This window comes from Eucyclogobius newberryi, unplaced genomic scaffold (genome assembly GCF_026437365.1).
Source record: "Eucyclogobius newberryi isolate DKJ021-1_F unplaced genomic scaffold, fEucNew1.0.hap1 SCAF_1, whole genome shotgun sequence".
NCBI lineage: Eukaryota > Metazoa > Chordata > Actinopteri > Gobiiformes > Gobiidae > Eucyclogobius > Eucyclogobius newberryi.
Window position 1 is genome coordinate 49319023 of NW_027315723.1, and position 11483 is coordinate 49330505.

General features: G+C 44.2%; 1 protein-coding gene across 1 annotated transcript; it reads left to right on the plus strand.

The window, feature by feature from the left end:
• Positions 1-5242: 5242 nt before the first annotated feature.
• On the plus strand, positions 5243-5895 carry LOC140362104 (ADP-ribosylation factor-like protein 4C). Its single transcript, XM_072448154.1, has one exon. It carries the CDS (start codon positions 5268-5270, stop codon positions 5850-5852), a length of 585 nt encoding a protein of 194 aa, XP_072304255.1. The 5' UTR covers positions 5243-5267; the 3' UTR covers positions 5853-5895.
• The last annotated feature ends 5588 nt before the right edge of the window (positions 5896-11483 follow it).

Sequence of the window (11483 nt, forward strand, 5' to 3'; positions counted from 1 at the left end):
CAGTTGAATCCTACAGTTGCCACCCACAGTATCTCCAGCCTTCCTGTACTGTACTGCTGCCCCCTTGTGGACACATCATCCTCTGCCTTGTTCCAAACCAGTTCCTTCTCTCTTTTCCTCTGCACAAATGCACGTTCCCGTGAGGAGAGCAGTGATGAGTGTCTTCACAGCATCGGTGTGTGTAACACCTGAGAACAGCCCCACGTGCACCACGCACCACGTGACTTTAGTTCCACCTTTATTTAGAAGAGTGAACGTCTTAGTTTAGACTTCACAGACCTTTAGAAATGAAAGTGAAACAGAATTATATTTCATATTTTACTAAACATTTTGTCCCCAGTTTGACCATTTCTGTTAAGTTAAGGAGGAAGTGTGGAAGAAGAGGGAGGAAGTGTGGAGGAAGAGAGAGGAAGTGTGGAGGAAGAGGGAGGAAGAGGGAGGAGGAACTGTTTGCAAAAGGCCTTTGTCTCATGACCATCACATGATGGAATGTACTTTCTTTAACACTTGTGATGTGTGTATTAATGCCATGAATAATTGTATATTGATGTAGTGTTAATATTGAGAAAAGTAGATGAGTTTGTAAATAAATATGTTTAGATGTAAAGATGTCAATGAAACTAAAGCATTCTGATACTACATTTGACTTTACTTTGAAGATATAGACAATATAAAGACTGTTGCTCTCTGCGTGTGCTCCTCAGAGACTGTAACTTTAAGTTTACTGATGTATTTAGTCATCTGAGCAGACGTTGTACTAACAACACTCCGGATCAGGTCTGTGAAGCGGCCAGGAGATGGAGGGTTAACACCAAACTTTAGAACATTCTCTGTGGAGACGGATCAGGTTTTTACCATTCTTTGAAATGTTAGAGGCAAAGTATGTACATCTCCATGGAGACGAGCAGGTGGAAGATCCTCCACCAGGAAAGTTACAAGTCAAGTTTGTGGAGAAGCACGGTTTTTCAGGACTTAAAAATACCTGTAACAAAGTATTTGTTTATTTGAGATATTACACAGGACTTTAAGGCGGAGCCCTCTGAGAAGCACATGACGACAGCATAATATGAATTATATTTTGTTTTCCTGCAGTAAATAGATATATATGCCTTTTAAAATGTGCAATGTTGAATTGACTGGTTATTTGTTTTTGTTTCCAAAGATTTGTCGCTGTTCATTTGTTTAATTCTGTGCTATTTATTTCATTTGTATTTTCTGTTGTGTCTTAGTGCTAGTGTTATATCAGGGTGTGATGACATATCAACTCGTACACTGCCAGCTGTCCTCAGAGACTCCTTTATTTGTGTCCAAACCACTGACCAACAGTGAGTTTGTCGAGTTCATGTTTGAATGACCGAACGACTGATGCAATGTTTGTAAGAGTTAAGTTAAAGCGACGGGCGAACACGGTTAATGAAGCACTGGAACCTTCTATTTGTGAACAGAGTGGATGTTGTTTCTTAGACTATTTATAAAATGTACGTTTTTGAAAAGCACTTGGGTCATTGCAGGGTCATTGTCCTGGACGATTGTGTGGTGGTGCTTCATTTCTTGTGCCGTGTCCAGTGGTGTTTGTGCTGATGAACTGAAAAGGAAGTATTCTGAATGTATGTTTTTATGTAAACGTTTGCTGCTTCTGTTGTGCTGCACACTAACATTCTTATTCAAAATTAAAGGACTAAACATGCTCTTTCTAGTTTGTATTTTGTACTGATCTTTTTTCTTATTGCAGGTCATTAGAAAGGCACAGGAAAAAGAGTAGGATCATATCCAGCAGAGAAGAAGAGCCAGGGAGACTGAGACCGAGGTATTTGACATAGAACATGAGAGTACACGTTAGAGACTCAGGTATTTGACATAGAACATCAGAGTACATGTTAGAGACTGAAGTATTTGACATAGAACATGAGAGTACACGATAGAGACTGAAGTATTTGACATAGAACATGAGAGTACACGATAGAGACTGAAGTATTTCACATAGAACATGAGAGTACACGTTAGAGACTGAGGTATATCACATAGAACATGAGAGTACACGTTAGAGACTGAAGTATTTCACATAGAACATGAGAGTACACGTTAGAGACTGAAGTATCTGACATAGAACATGAGAGTACACGTTAGAGACTGAGGTATTTGACATAGAACATGAGAGTACACGTTAGAGACTCAGGTATTTGACATAGAACATCAGAGTACATGTTAGAGACTGAAGTATTTGACATAGAACATGAGAGTACACGATAGAGACTGAAGTATTTGACATAGAACATGAGAGTACACGATAGAGACTGAAGTATTTCACATAGAACATGAGAGTACACGTTAGAGACTGAGGTATATCACATAGAACATGAGAGTACACGTTAGAGACTGAAGTATTTCACATAGAACATGAGAGTACACGTTAGAGACTGAAGTATTTGACATAGAACATGAGAGTACACGTTAGAGACTGAGGTATTTGACATAGAACATGAGAGTACACGTTAGAGACTGAGGTATTTCACATAGAACATGAGAGTACACGTTAGAGACTGAAGTATTTGACATAGAACATGAGAGTACACGTTAGAGACTGAAGTATTTCACATAGAACATGAGAGTACACGTTAGAGACTGAAGTATTTCACATAGAACATGAGAGTACACGTTAGAGACTGAAGTATTTCACATAGAACATGAGAGTACACGTTAGAGACTCAGGTATTTGACATAGAACATGAGAGTACACGTTAGAGACTCAGGTATTTGACATAGAACATGAGAGTACACGTTAGAGACTGAGGCATTTGACATAGAACATGAGAGTACACGTTAGAGACTGAGGCATTTGACATAGAACATGAGAGTACACGTTAGAGACTGAGGCATTTGACATAGAACATGAGAGTACACGTTAGAGACTGAGGCATTTGACATAGAACATGAGAGTACACGTTAGAGACTGAAGTATTTCACATAGAACATGAGAGTACACGTTAGAGACTCAGGTATTTCACATAGAACATGAGAGTACACGTTAGAGACTGAAGTATTTCACATAGAACATGAGAGTACACGTTAGAGACTGAAGTATTTGACATAGAACATGAGAGTACACGTTAGAGACTGAGGTATTTCACATAGAACATGAGAGTACACGATAGAGACTGAGGTATTTCACATAGAACATGAGAGTACACGTTAGAGACTGAGGTATTTCACATAGAACATGAGAGTACACGTTAGAGACTCAGGTATTTCACATAGAACATGAGAGTACACGATAGAGACTGAAGTATTTCACATAGAACATGAGAGTACACGTTAGAGACTGAAGTATTTCACATAGAACATGAGAGTACACGTTAGAGACTGAAGTATTTGACATAGAACATGAGAGTACACGTTAGAGACTGAGGTATTTGACATAGAACATGAGAGTACACGTTAGAGACTGAAGTATTTGACATAGAACATGAGAGTACACGTTAGAGACTGAGGTATTTGACATAGAACATGAGAGTACACGTTAGAGACTGAGGCATTTGACATAGAACATGAGAGTACACGTTAGAGGGCAGTGGTGCCTCTGGACACACAGGACATATGGAGTGTTGTGGACAAATACAAAGTCTGTTTGAGACTTCTTCTGTAGTTTGTTTACATTAATGTAAGACAAATGTATTCAGTTTTTCATCCAGTCATGTTTTCAAATGAAAATAAGGCATTATCTGTAAAATTACATGCAAATCTGAAAAATGGACCGAGGGGATTTCGGATCGTTTGGTATTTGAGTAAACTAGATCTTACTGAAAATTGACATAATGTCATATATTAGAGTTAAAACTCAAATCCTTCTGTTGGATCAGAATCTAGTGAAGTACCTCAGTGACTGTGAAGTACTTCAGTGTACCTCAGTGTGACTACACTGTGAAGTACCTCAGTGTGACTACACTGTGAAGTACTTCAGTGTACCTCAGTGTGACTACACTGTGAAGTACCTCAGTGTGACTACACTGTGAAGTACTTCAGTGTACCTCAGTGTGACTACACTGTGAAGTACTTCAGTGTACCTCAGTGTGACTACACTGTGAAGTACCTCAGTGTGACTACACTGTGAAGTACCTCAGTACTATGAAGTACTGTGTGTCTTCTGTGAGTCGGAGCTACTGCAGGAGAAAACGGCCTTGAAGCTTCAGGGTCTTGCAAGTGGATTCTATGAAATAATAAAACATATTTAGATGCAAATTGGACAGATTTGTTGTTTCCGTGTGAAAGAATAAATGTTGAGAGTAAAAATACCAAAAAACAAAAAATGAGTCAACAAGTGAGAGTTTGTTCCTTATTTCTTTGTGTGTAAATAATATAAACGGGTCCAATTATTATCATTGCTCAAAGTGGCTTGATAATTGTCTGCATTCTAAACTGCATTACACTATATTCTCAGCACCGCTGCCCTTTGCTCTTCTTTTCATGACAAACAGCAGCTCGAACAAAACCTTTGTCATTATTGTTCTTAGTTCTGCTTAGCTGGTCATTGTGTCACACGTGTTTGGAGCCATAACAGCTGTAGATCACAGTCTGCAGCGCGTGCGCAGAGGAAACCAGACCCAACACCCTTTCACAATAAAAGACACGCATACTAGAAAACCGCTTTGAGAGAAATTCCAATCCACATCAACTTCTATAAGAAACACGAAGTCATTTAACGTGATGAAACACATCAGTCTTTGAGCCAGACTCCTGTTTCACGTGGATAGTACCGTTACATTTACTCGAGTAACTTTGAGTAGCGCCTTTACTTTGACACGCGCTGTGATGTCAGGAAGTTGTTCTTGGCGAGTTCGTGTGCGGCTTCACGCGCCTGCACGGTTCTGCAGGAGCATGCGCGCGCACACACACTCACGCACCATCAGGCCTGCTGCGCGTGCGTGGCGTGTGATGAGCATGTGGGTGACCGCGCGCTGACTTTGTGACCGTGAGCTTTGCAAAAAACCCTCTTTTTGCTTCCACCTCCGGTCACGCGGGGATGCTCCGTACCCCCCTCCGTGCACCCTGCGTACCCCCTCCGGACCCCCTCCGTCGCCGCCCGGGATGATGCTGTTGCTCCTGCGGCGTGTCTGGCTCCCGGACCACACCGCCCTTTACGTCTCATGAATCGCCAAACAAACGCGTCGTGTGGCTCGTACTCGCAGTGACCGCGCGTGGACGGACGGGATGCCGCGCCGCGACTGACGCCGCCGCGACACGTCAATGTTCCTTTGCGCAGAACCTCCAAAATGGGGAATAGTTTCTCCAATCTGGCCGCGTTCCAGTCCCTGCACATAGTCATGCTCGGGCTGGACTCCGCGGGGAAGACCACCGTGCTCTACCGGCTCAAATTCAACGAGTTCGTCAACACGGTGCCCACCATCGGCTTCAACACCGAGCGCATCCGCCTCGGGGGCGCGGGGGCCTCCCGGGGGATCAGCTGCCACTTCTGGGACGTGGGGGGCCAGGAGAAGCTGCGGCCCCTGTGGAAGCCGTACAGCCGCTGCACGGACGGGATCGTGTACGTGGTGGACTCGGTGGACGCGGAGCGGCTGGAGGAGGCGCGCACGGAGCTGCACAAGATCACGCGCTTCTCGGAGAACCAGGGCACGCCGCTGCTGGTCATCGCCAACAAGCAGGACCTGCCCAAGGCGCTGGACGTGGGCGAGATCGAGCAGCAGTTGGCGCTGGGGGAGCTCAGCCCGGGCACGCCGTACCACGTCCAGCCCGCGTGCGCCATCATCGGGGAGGGCCTCCACGAGGGCATGGATACACTGTACGAGATGATCGTGAAGAGGAGGAAGTCCCTCAAGCAGAAGAAGAAGAAGCCGTGAGGAAGAGGCAAGAGGAGGAGGTCACACGTCTGGGATTAGAGCTCATAAAAGACATGTTTCATTTAGAGAGGAACATTTGACTTCACACTGGGACATTCAAGGAGCCAATAGCTGTCTGCCATGGTTGTGATCATCTCAGACATCTGCCAGTGTGAATGGGCCAAGGACAAATGTGAAGTATTAATCATTGATCGGTTCAGTTTATATTTGAACGATGACACCTTCCCTCCACCTCAGATCGACACCAGGGGCTCTGTAGAACTCTGTAGAACTCTGTAGACCTCTGTAGAACTCTGTAGACCTCTGTAGACCTCTGTAGAACTCTGTAGACCTCTGTAGACCTCTGTAGAACTCTGTAGAACTCTGTAGACCTCTGTAGACCTCTGTAGACCTCTGTAGACCTCTGTAGAACTCTGTAGAACTCTGTAGAACTCTGTAGACCTCTGTAGAACTCTGTAGACCTCTGTAGACCTCTGTAGAACTCTGTAGACCTCTGTAGAACTCTGTAGAACTCTGTAGACCTCTGTAGAACTCTGTAGACCGCTGTAGACCTCTGTAGAACTCTGTAGACCGCTGTAGAACTCTGTAGAACTCTGTAGACCGCTGTAGACCTCTGTAGAACTCTGCAGAACTCTGTAGACCTCTGTAGAACTCTGCAGAACTCTGTAGACCTCTGTAGAACTCTGCAGAACTCTGTAGAACTCTGTAGAACTCTGTAGACCTCTGTAGACCTCTGTAGAACTCTGTAGAACTCTGTAGACCTCTGTAGAACTCTGTAGAACTCTGTAGAACTCTGTAGAACTCTGTAGACCGCTGTAGACCTCTGTAGAACTCTGCAGAACTCTGTAGACCTCTGTAGAACTCTGCAGAACTCTGTAGAACTCTGCAGAACTCTGTAGAACTCTGTAGAACTCTGCAGAACTCTGTAGACCTCTGTAGAACTCTGCAGAACTCTGTAGACCTCTGTAGAACTCTGTAGACCTCTGTAGAACTCTGCAGAACTCTGTAGACCTCTGTAGAACTCTGTAGACCTCTGTAGAACTCTGTAGAACTCTGTAGACCTCTGTAGAACTCACCACAGACGTAACGTTGGGTGCTTTTCTCTCATTTCTCTCAGCAAAGAGAAGAGCACTAAATCAAACGACTCGACAGTGAATTCTGTCAACTTCAAAGACTGAACCAGGCACGAGCCACAACATGGATTCAAAGCGTAGCCAAAGTAGCCTTAAACTGTGAACACGGATTCAGTTCTCTTCATTCAAGTTTGAGCCACATTTGAAACCGGATGGAGTCGGTACAGTTCACGTTATAAACATGCAAATAGTGCCTCTAAAAACCTGATTCATAACGGACTCTCGTGAGGATATGTGTGCTGCTGGTGCGAGAACAAGAGCTCATTTGGAACAATTGTATATCACATAAACAAGCCACATGTGGTGCTTAAAGGTGCACTATGTCACTATGTCACCTTTAAGCACCCAGAAGGTGTCATTGTTCTTGCTGTTCCACTAAGCGGACTCACTCCAGACGGATCTGTGTCTCAGTTTGTCACGTGAATCCGTCAGAGAAGCCGTCAGGACGTTAAAAAGATACTTCACTCTGATTGGTTGAAGCGCCGCAGAAGCAGAAAAATCTATATTATGTTAAATCCAGAGTTCAGAAAAGCCACGCCCTCTTTCTCCTCCACAAACAAAATAGTTCATATTCCTCCTGAAATAGACTGACGTACGGTCGCCGGCGCCGCCACGTTTGTTTTGACTTAAGTCCAAACAATGCTGCTCTGTGATTAGCTCCAGCCCCTAAATACCTAATGTGATTGGCTCGTTAAACCAAGGTTAATGTTCCACGGTACGGCATTAAATATTGTATCATGCATTTATTCAGCTATTGTCATCGCTCATAAATGGAAAAAACATGTATTCTTACTGTAAGCGGGCACACTTCTCCACAGATCTGACTTGTAACGTCTGGAGGCGTCTCCGTGGAGATGCATTTAAATTGAATGCCACACTGGGCAACATTCAAGGCTAAGCAATATTATCTCCATAGAGACATAACGGTGGACAACGTGCTGGAAATGTCTTTGTTTTTGGACAGATTGAAGCGTGCCGTACCGACGCGACCCACTGCTTGAGAAACACTGCATATGGAGCATAATCCATCCCTATAATAAGTATGTATTTGACTGTTTAATTAACCTGGTTTGCAAAATGTAGCCTAACTAAGAAGTGCATAAGAGAAGAAGACTTTTGGGAGACAGAATGTATTTAACTTGTTGTAATGTTCATGATCGCGGCTGTGAAACGCATGGCAGCCCCAGCTCTGGAGCGGGAGAGGAGCAGAACCAAGGCCAAACTGTCCATATGCCAAAATATCAATAAGAGTAAACTATTTTTGACATGAATGACTGTTGTGTTTGGTTTTTGATTCAACAGCAGCAGCAGCAGCAGCAGCAGCAGGTGAACTGTAGCTCCTCTTTCCTCCAGCAGAGGGCGCTGTTGTCACGTCTGGTGGAGCTTTACTGTCAACATTTTTATACCAGTAACAGTTTAATTTCATCATTTATCATTGACTGTAAGCTATTAGTTATTAAAGCACAGGGATTTGTCCAACACACACTCTTCCCACTGAATACATCATTCATAAAGTATTTTCATTTCCATAAATATAATCTTCTGTCTGAGCTCGTTCTACTGAATGAAGCTCCAATTCTGGGATAAATGTGACATAGTCTCTGGTGTTTCATGATCCCAGCCTCATCCGAGTGCCTTTTGTTTTGAATTGTGCAACTTTTACTTTCAATCTTGGTTATATTTAGACTTTTAAAGTTTGGATCGACGCTGAGCAGTTGGATTTCTTCAGAATATTGTAGAATCTGAGCCATGAACTGCCAAAGTACAACAGTCAGCAACGCCTGGTTCTGACTGTTGTTTGTGCTTTGTTATCTCATCTGAGTTTATGATGGGGTCATGTGGGGTCATTCAGAGTTCAAGTGGGCATCAGAGGTCAGCCCTGGTTCTGTGGGGGTCAGACTGTTGAAGCTCTCCTCTATCAGGGGCCTAATACCTAATCCAAATGATGTGTTAGTGGTTTCCAGTGGGGCCCCAACCCTCTGCTGCTTGGCTCCTGGAGGCCCCTTTGAAAAATAGGCTAATGAAAAGTGGTGAACTGGAGCCCAGTAATGCGGACCCCTGGAATAACATCTTCTAAACCACAGTCTTGTGGAAATGGTGTAAGTTTTGTGAGTTGAATAGTTGGATAGAGCCTGATGTAGAGAGTTACAGTAGAGTCTGTGGAGCAGAGAGTTAATTATTACTGAAGCTGAACACATTGTTCCTGGTCCAGACATTCAGACTGTTTAAATATAACCTTCATGCAGCCCTGACCCTCACAGACCTATGTTCTCCCTGAAGCTTTTATCAACTACAAAAGAGACTAGTGTTTCATGACACAGATCATCCTCTGCTGTAGAGGAAAGAGCATTGGTGAGATGTGTGCGGGTGAAATCTTGACCTTTCTATTATTTTATTATTTATTATCTACATTCTATTATGCAGCCTCCTGTTTCCTGTTGACCACAGGACGCCACGTTGTTTTGCTGGAGAATATTTGGAGTTTACTTTGAAGTGTGTAAGTCCTCTGCACATCACTCTTCTTCACTCCTTTGTTTGCAGCAGGTCTGAGATTGAAAAACGAGAGTTGGTGACTTACAAGAGGTCAGCAGCCTGTGAACAATGCCCTTATACACAACCTCTGCACGTCAACTCATGCAGCTAATTACTGGAGACACCAGAAGAATACACTCGGTTTAGTTCTTCGTAACGCGCGCACGTCGCGGTCAAGGATGGATTATTGGCTCATTTCCCAACCATTAGATGAGAATGTCCATTATCATTCTATTGTTGGAGATTCTAAGCAGGAAAAAAGATGGTTTGAAAGTTAAAGAGGCTATTTTTGTTTCAAAAAAAGAAAGACCATCATTAAATGGGAATGGGGGGGTTAAGATTCAAACTTCCTGTTGTTTATGATTGAATTTTGAATCCCTGGAGCGGTAGATGCCCAGGGCATTCTGATGCTAATCAGGCACTTAGGGAAGAGAAAGAGAGTGAGCCAGGGACATAAGGGAGACTAATAGCCCATTAAAGGACTGATAGTAAACAAGAGGAGAGTTTGAGGCCCGGTGGGCGGGGCCTACCACAGATTAGGATAAATATCTGATTTGAGAATGACTCTTGGATGAGTCCAGATGATACAACTACATATTTTTTCTACAAATAAAGCAGATCCTGTTGTTTGAGACAAGTGCATTGTTATGCAACGATTATAAACCGTTAGCCCTGGTTTATGCAATACTGTCCACTGACTATTCCAAAGCCTTTGATTCAATTGAAAATTATTTTTTATTTCAAACATTAAAGCATTTTGGATTTGATAAAATAAAAATAAAATGTTTGACACTCAAATTCACAGTTTTGTCTCTTTCAACTCCGAAATAACACAGAGGATGTAGAAGAAAAAAAACGTTTCCTCACCCTCCGCGGGTGGTCTCTCTATTTCTCCCCTTTCAACCTCGGGTACCAGAGGCCCCTGGGAGCTTGAGGGTTCTTCAGTATCTTTGCTGTTCCTGCACTTTTCTAGACCGAGATGTCTCCTCTGACCCTTGAGACACCACTATGTCTCACTATTACCATTCTGTCTGTCTGTATCTGGAAGTCCCAGAGGACCTTGGCTCGGTCGGTCTCCACCATCTTTGGAGCTGTTTCCCACCTTGTCCTTGGGGTCTCCAGCCCGTATTCTGCACAGATGTTCCTGGACACTATACCAGCTCCTGGTGATGGCGCTCCATGTGTGCTGTTCTTGCAGCATCTTACACCTGCAGTTATGTGTGGGATGGTCTCAGGGGCCCCTTTGCACAGCCTACATCTTGGGTCTTGTCTGGTGTGGTAGATCCGGGCCTCTATTGATCTGGTGTTCAGGGCCTGCTCCTGTGTTGCCATGATCGGGCCTCTGTGCGGTCCTTCAGGCCTGTCGGTGTCGTCCCTCATTCGTTCTGGAGTGTTCCATTGTAGAAAAAGATTCAGTTGTGTCATCTGGATTCTGTCTTTTGAAAAAACTATACGTTTTGATACTCAGCCAAGAGTCATTCTCAATCTGCGAATCAAGACCAGGAACTCTGTGTTTACTATCAGGAATAGGTTGCTGAAAGCCCATTAAAGGACTGCCTCCTGAGCGCCTCCCTGGGGAGGTGTTTCGGGCACATCGCACCGGGAAGAGGCCCCAGGGAAGAGGCCCCAGGGAAGAGGCCCCAGGGAAGACCCAGGACACACTGGAGGGACTATGTCTCTCTGGCCTGGGAACACCTCAGGATCCCCCCCCGGAAGAGTTGGAGGAAGTGTTTGGGGAGAGGGAAGTCTGGGAGTCCCCGCTTAGACTGTTGCCTCCGCGACCCGGCCCCGGAGATGCGGGAGAAGATGGATAAGTGTCTTAACCTGCTGCAGGTTAAGTTACATCTGTAACTCGGTGTCTGTGTCACAGCTTTCTTTTTTTTTTCATTTATTTGAGCAACTCAGAGAAAGAACTGGACGAGAAGTGAAGTTTTGCACTTTCATGGGAACCGGAACTAGCAGGGCT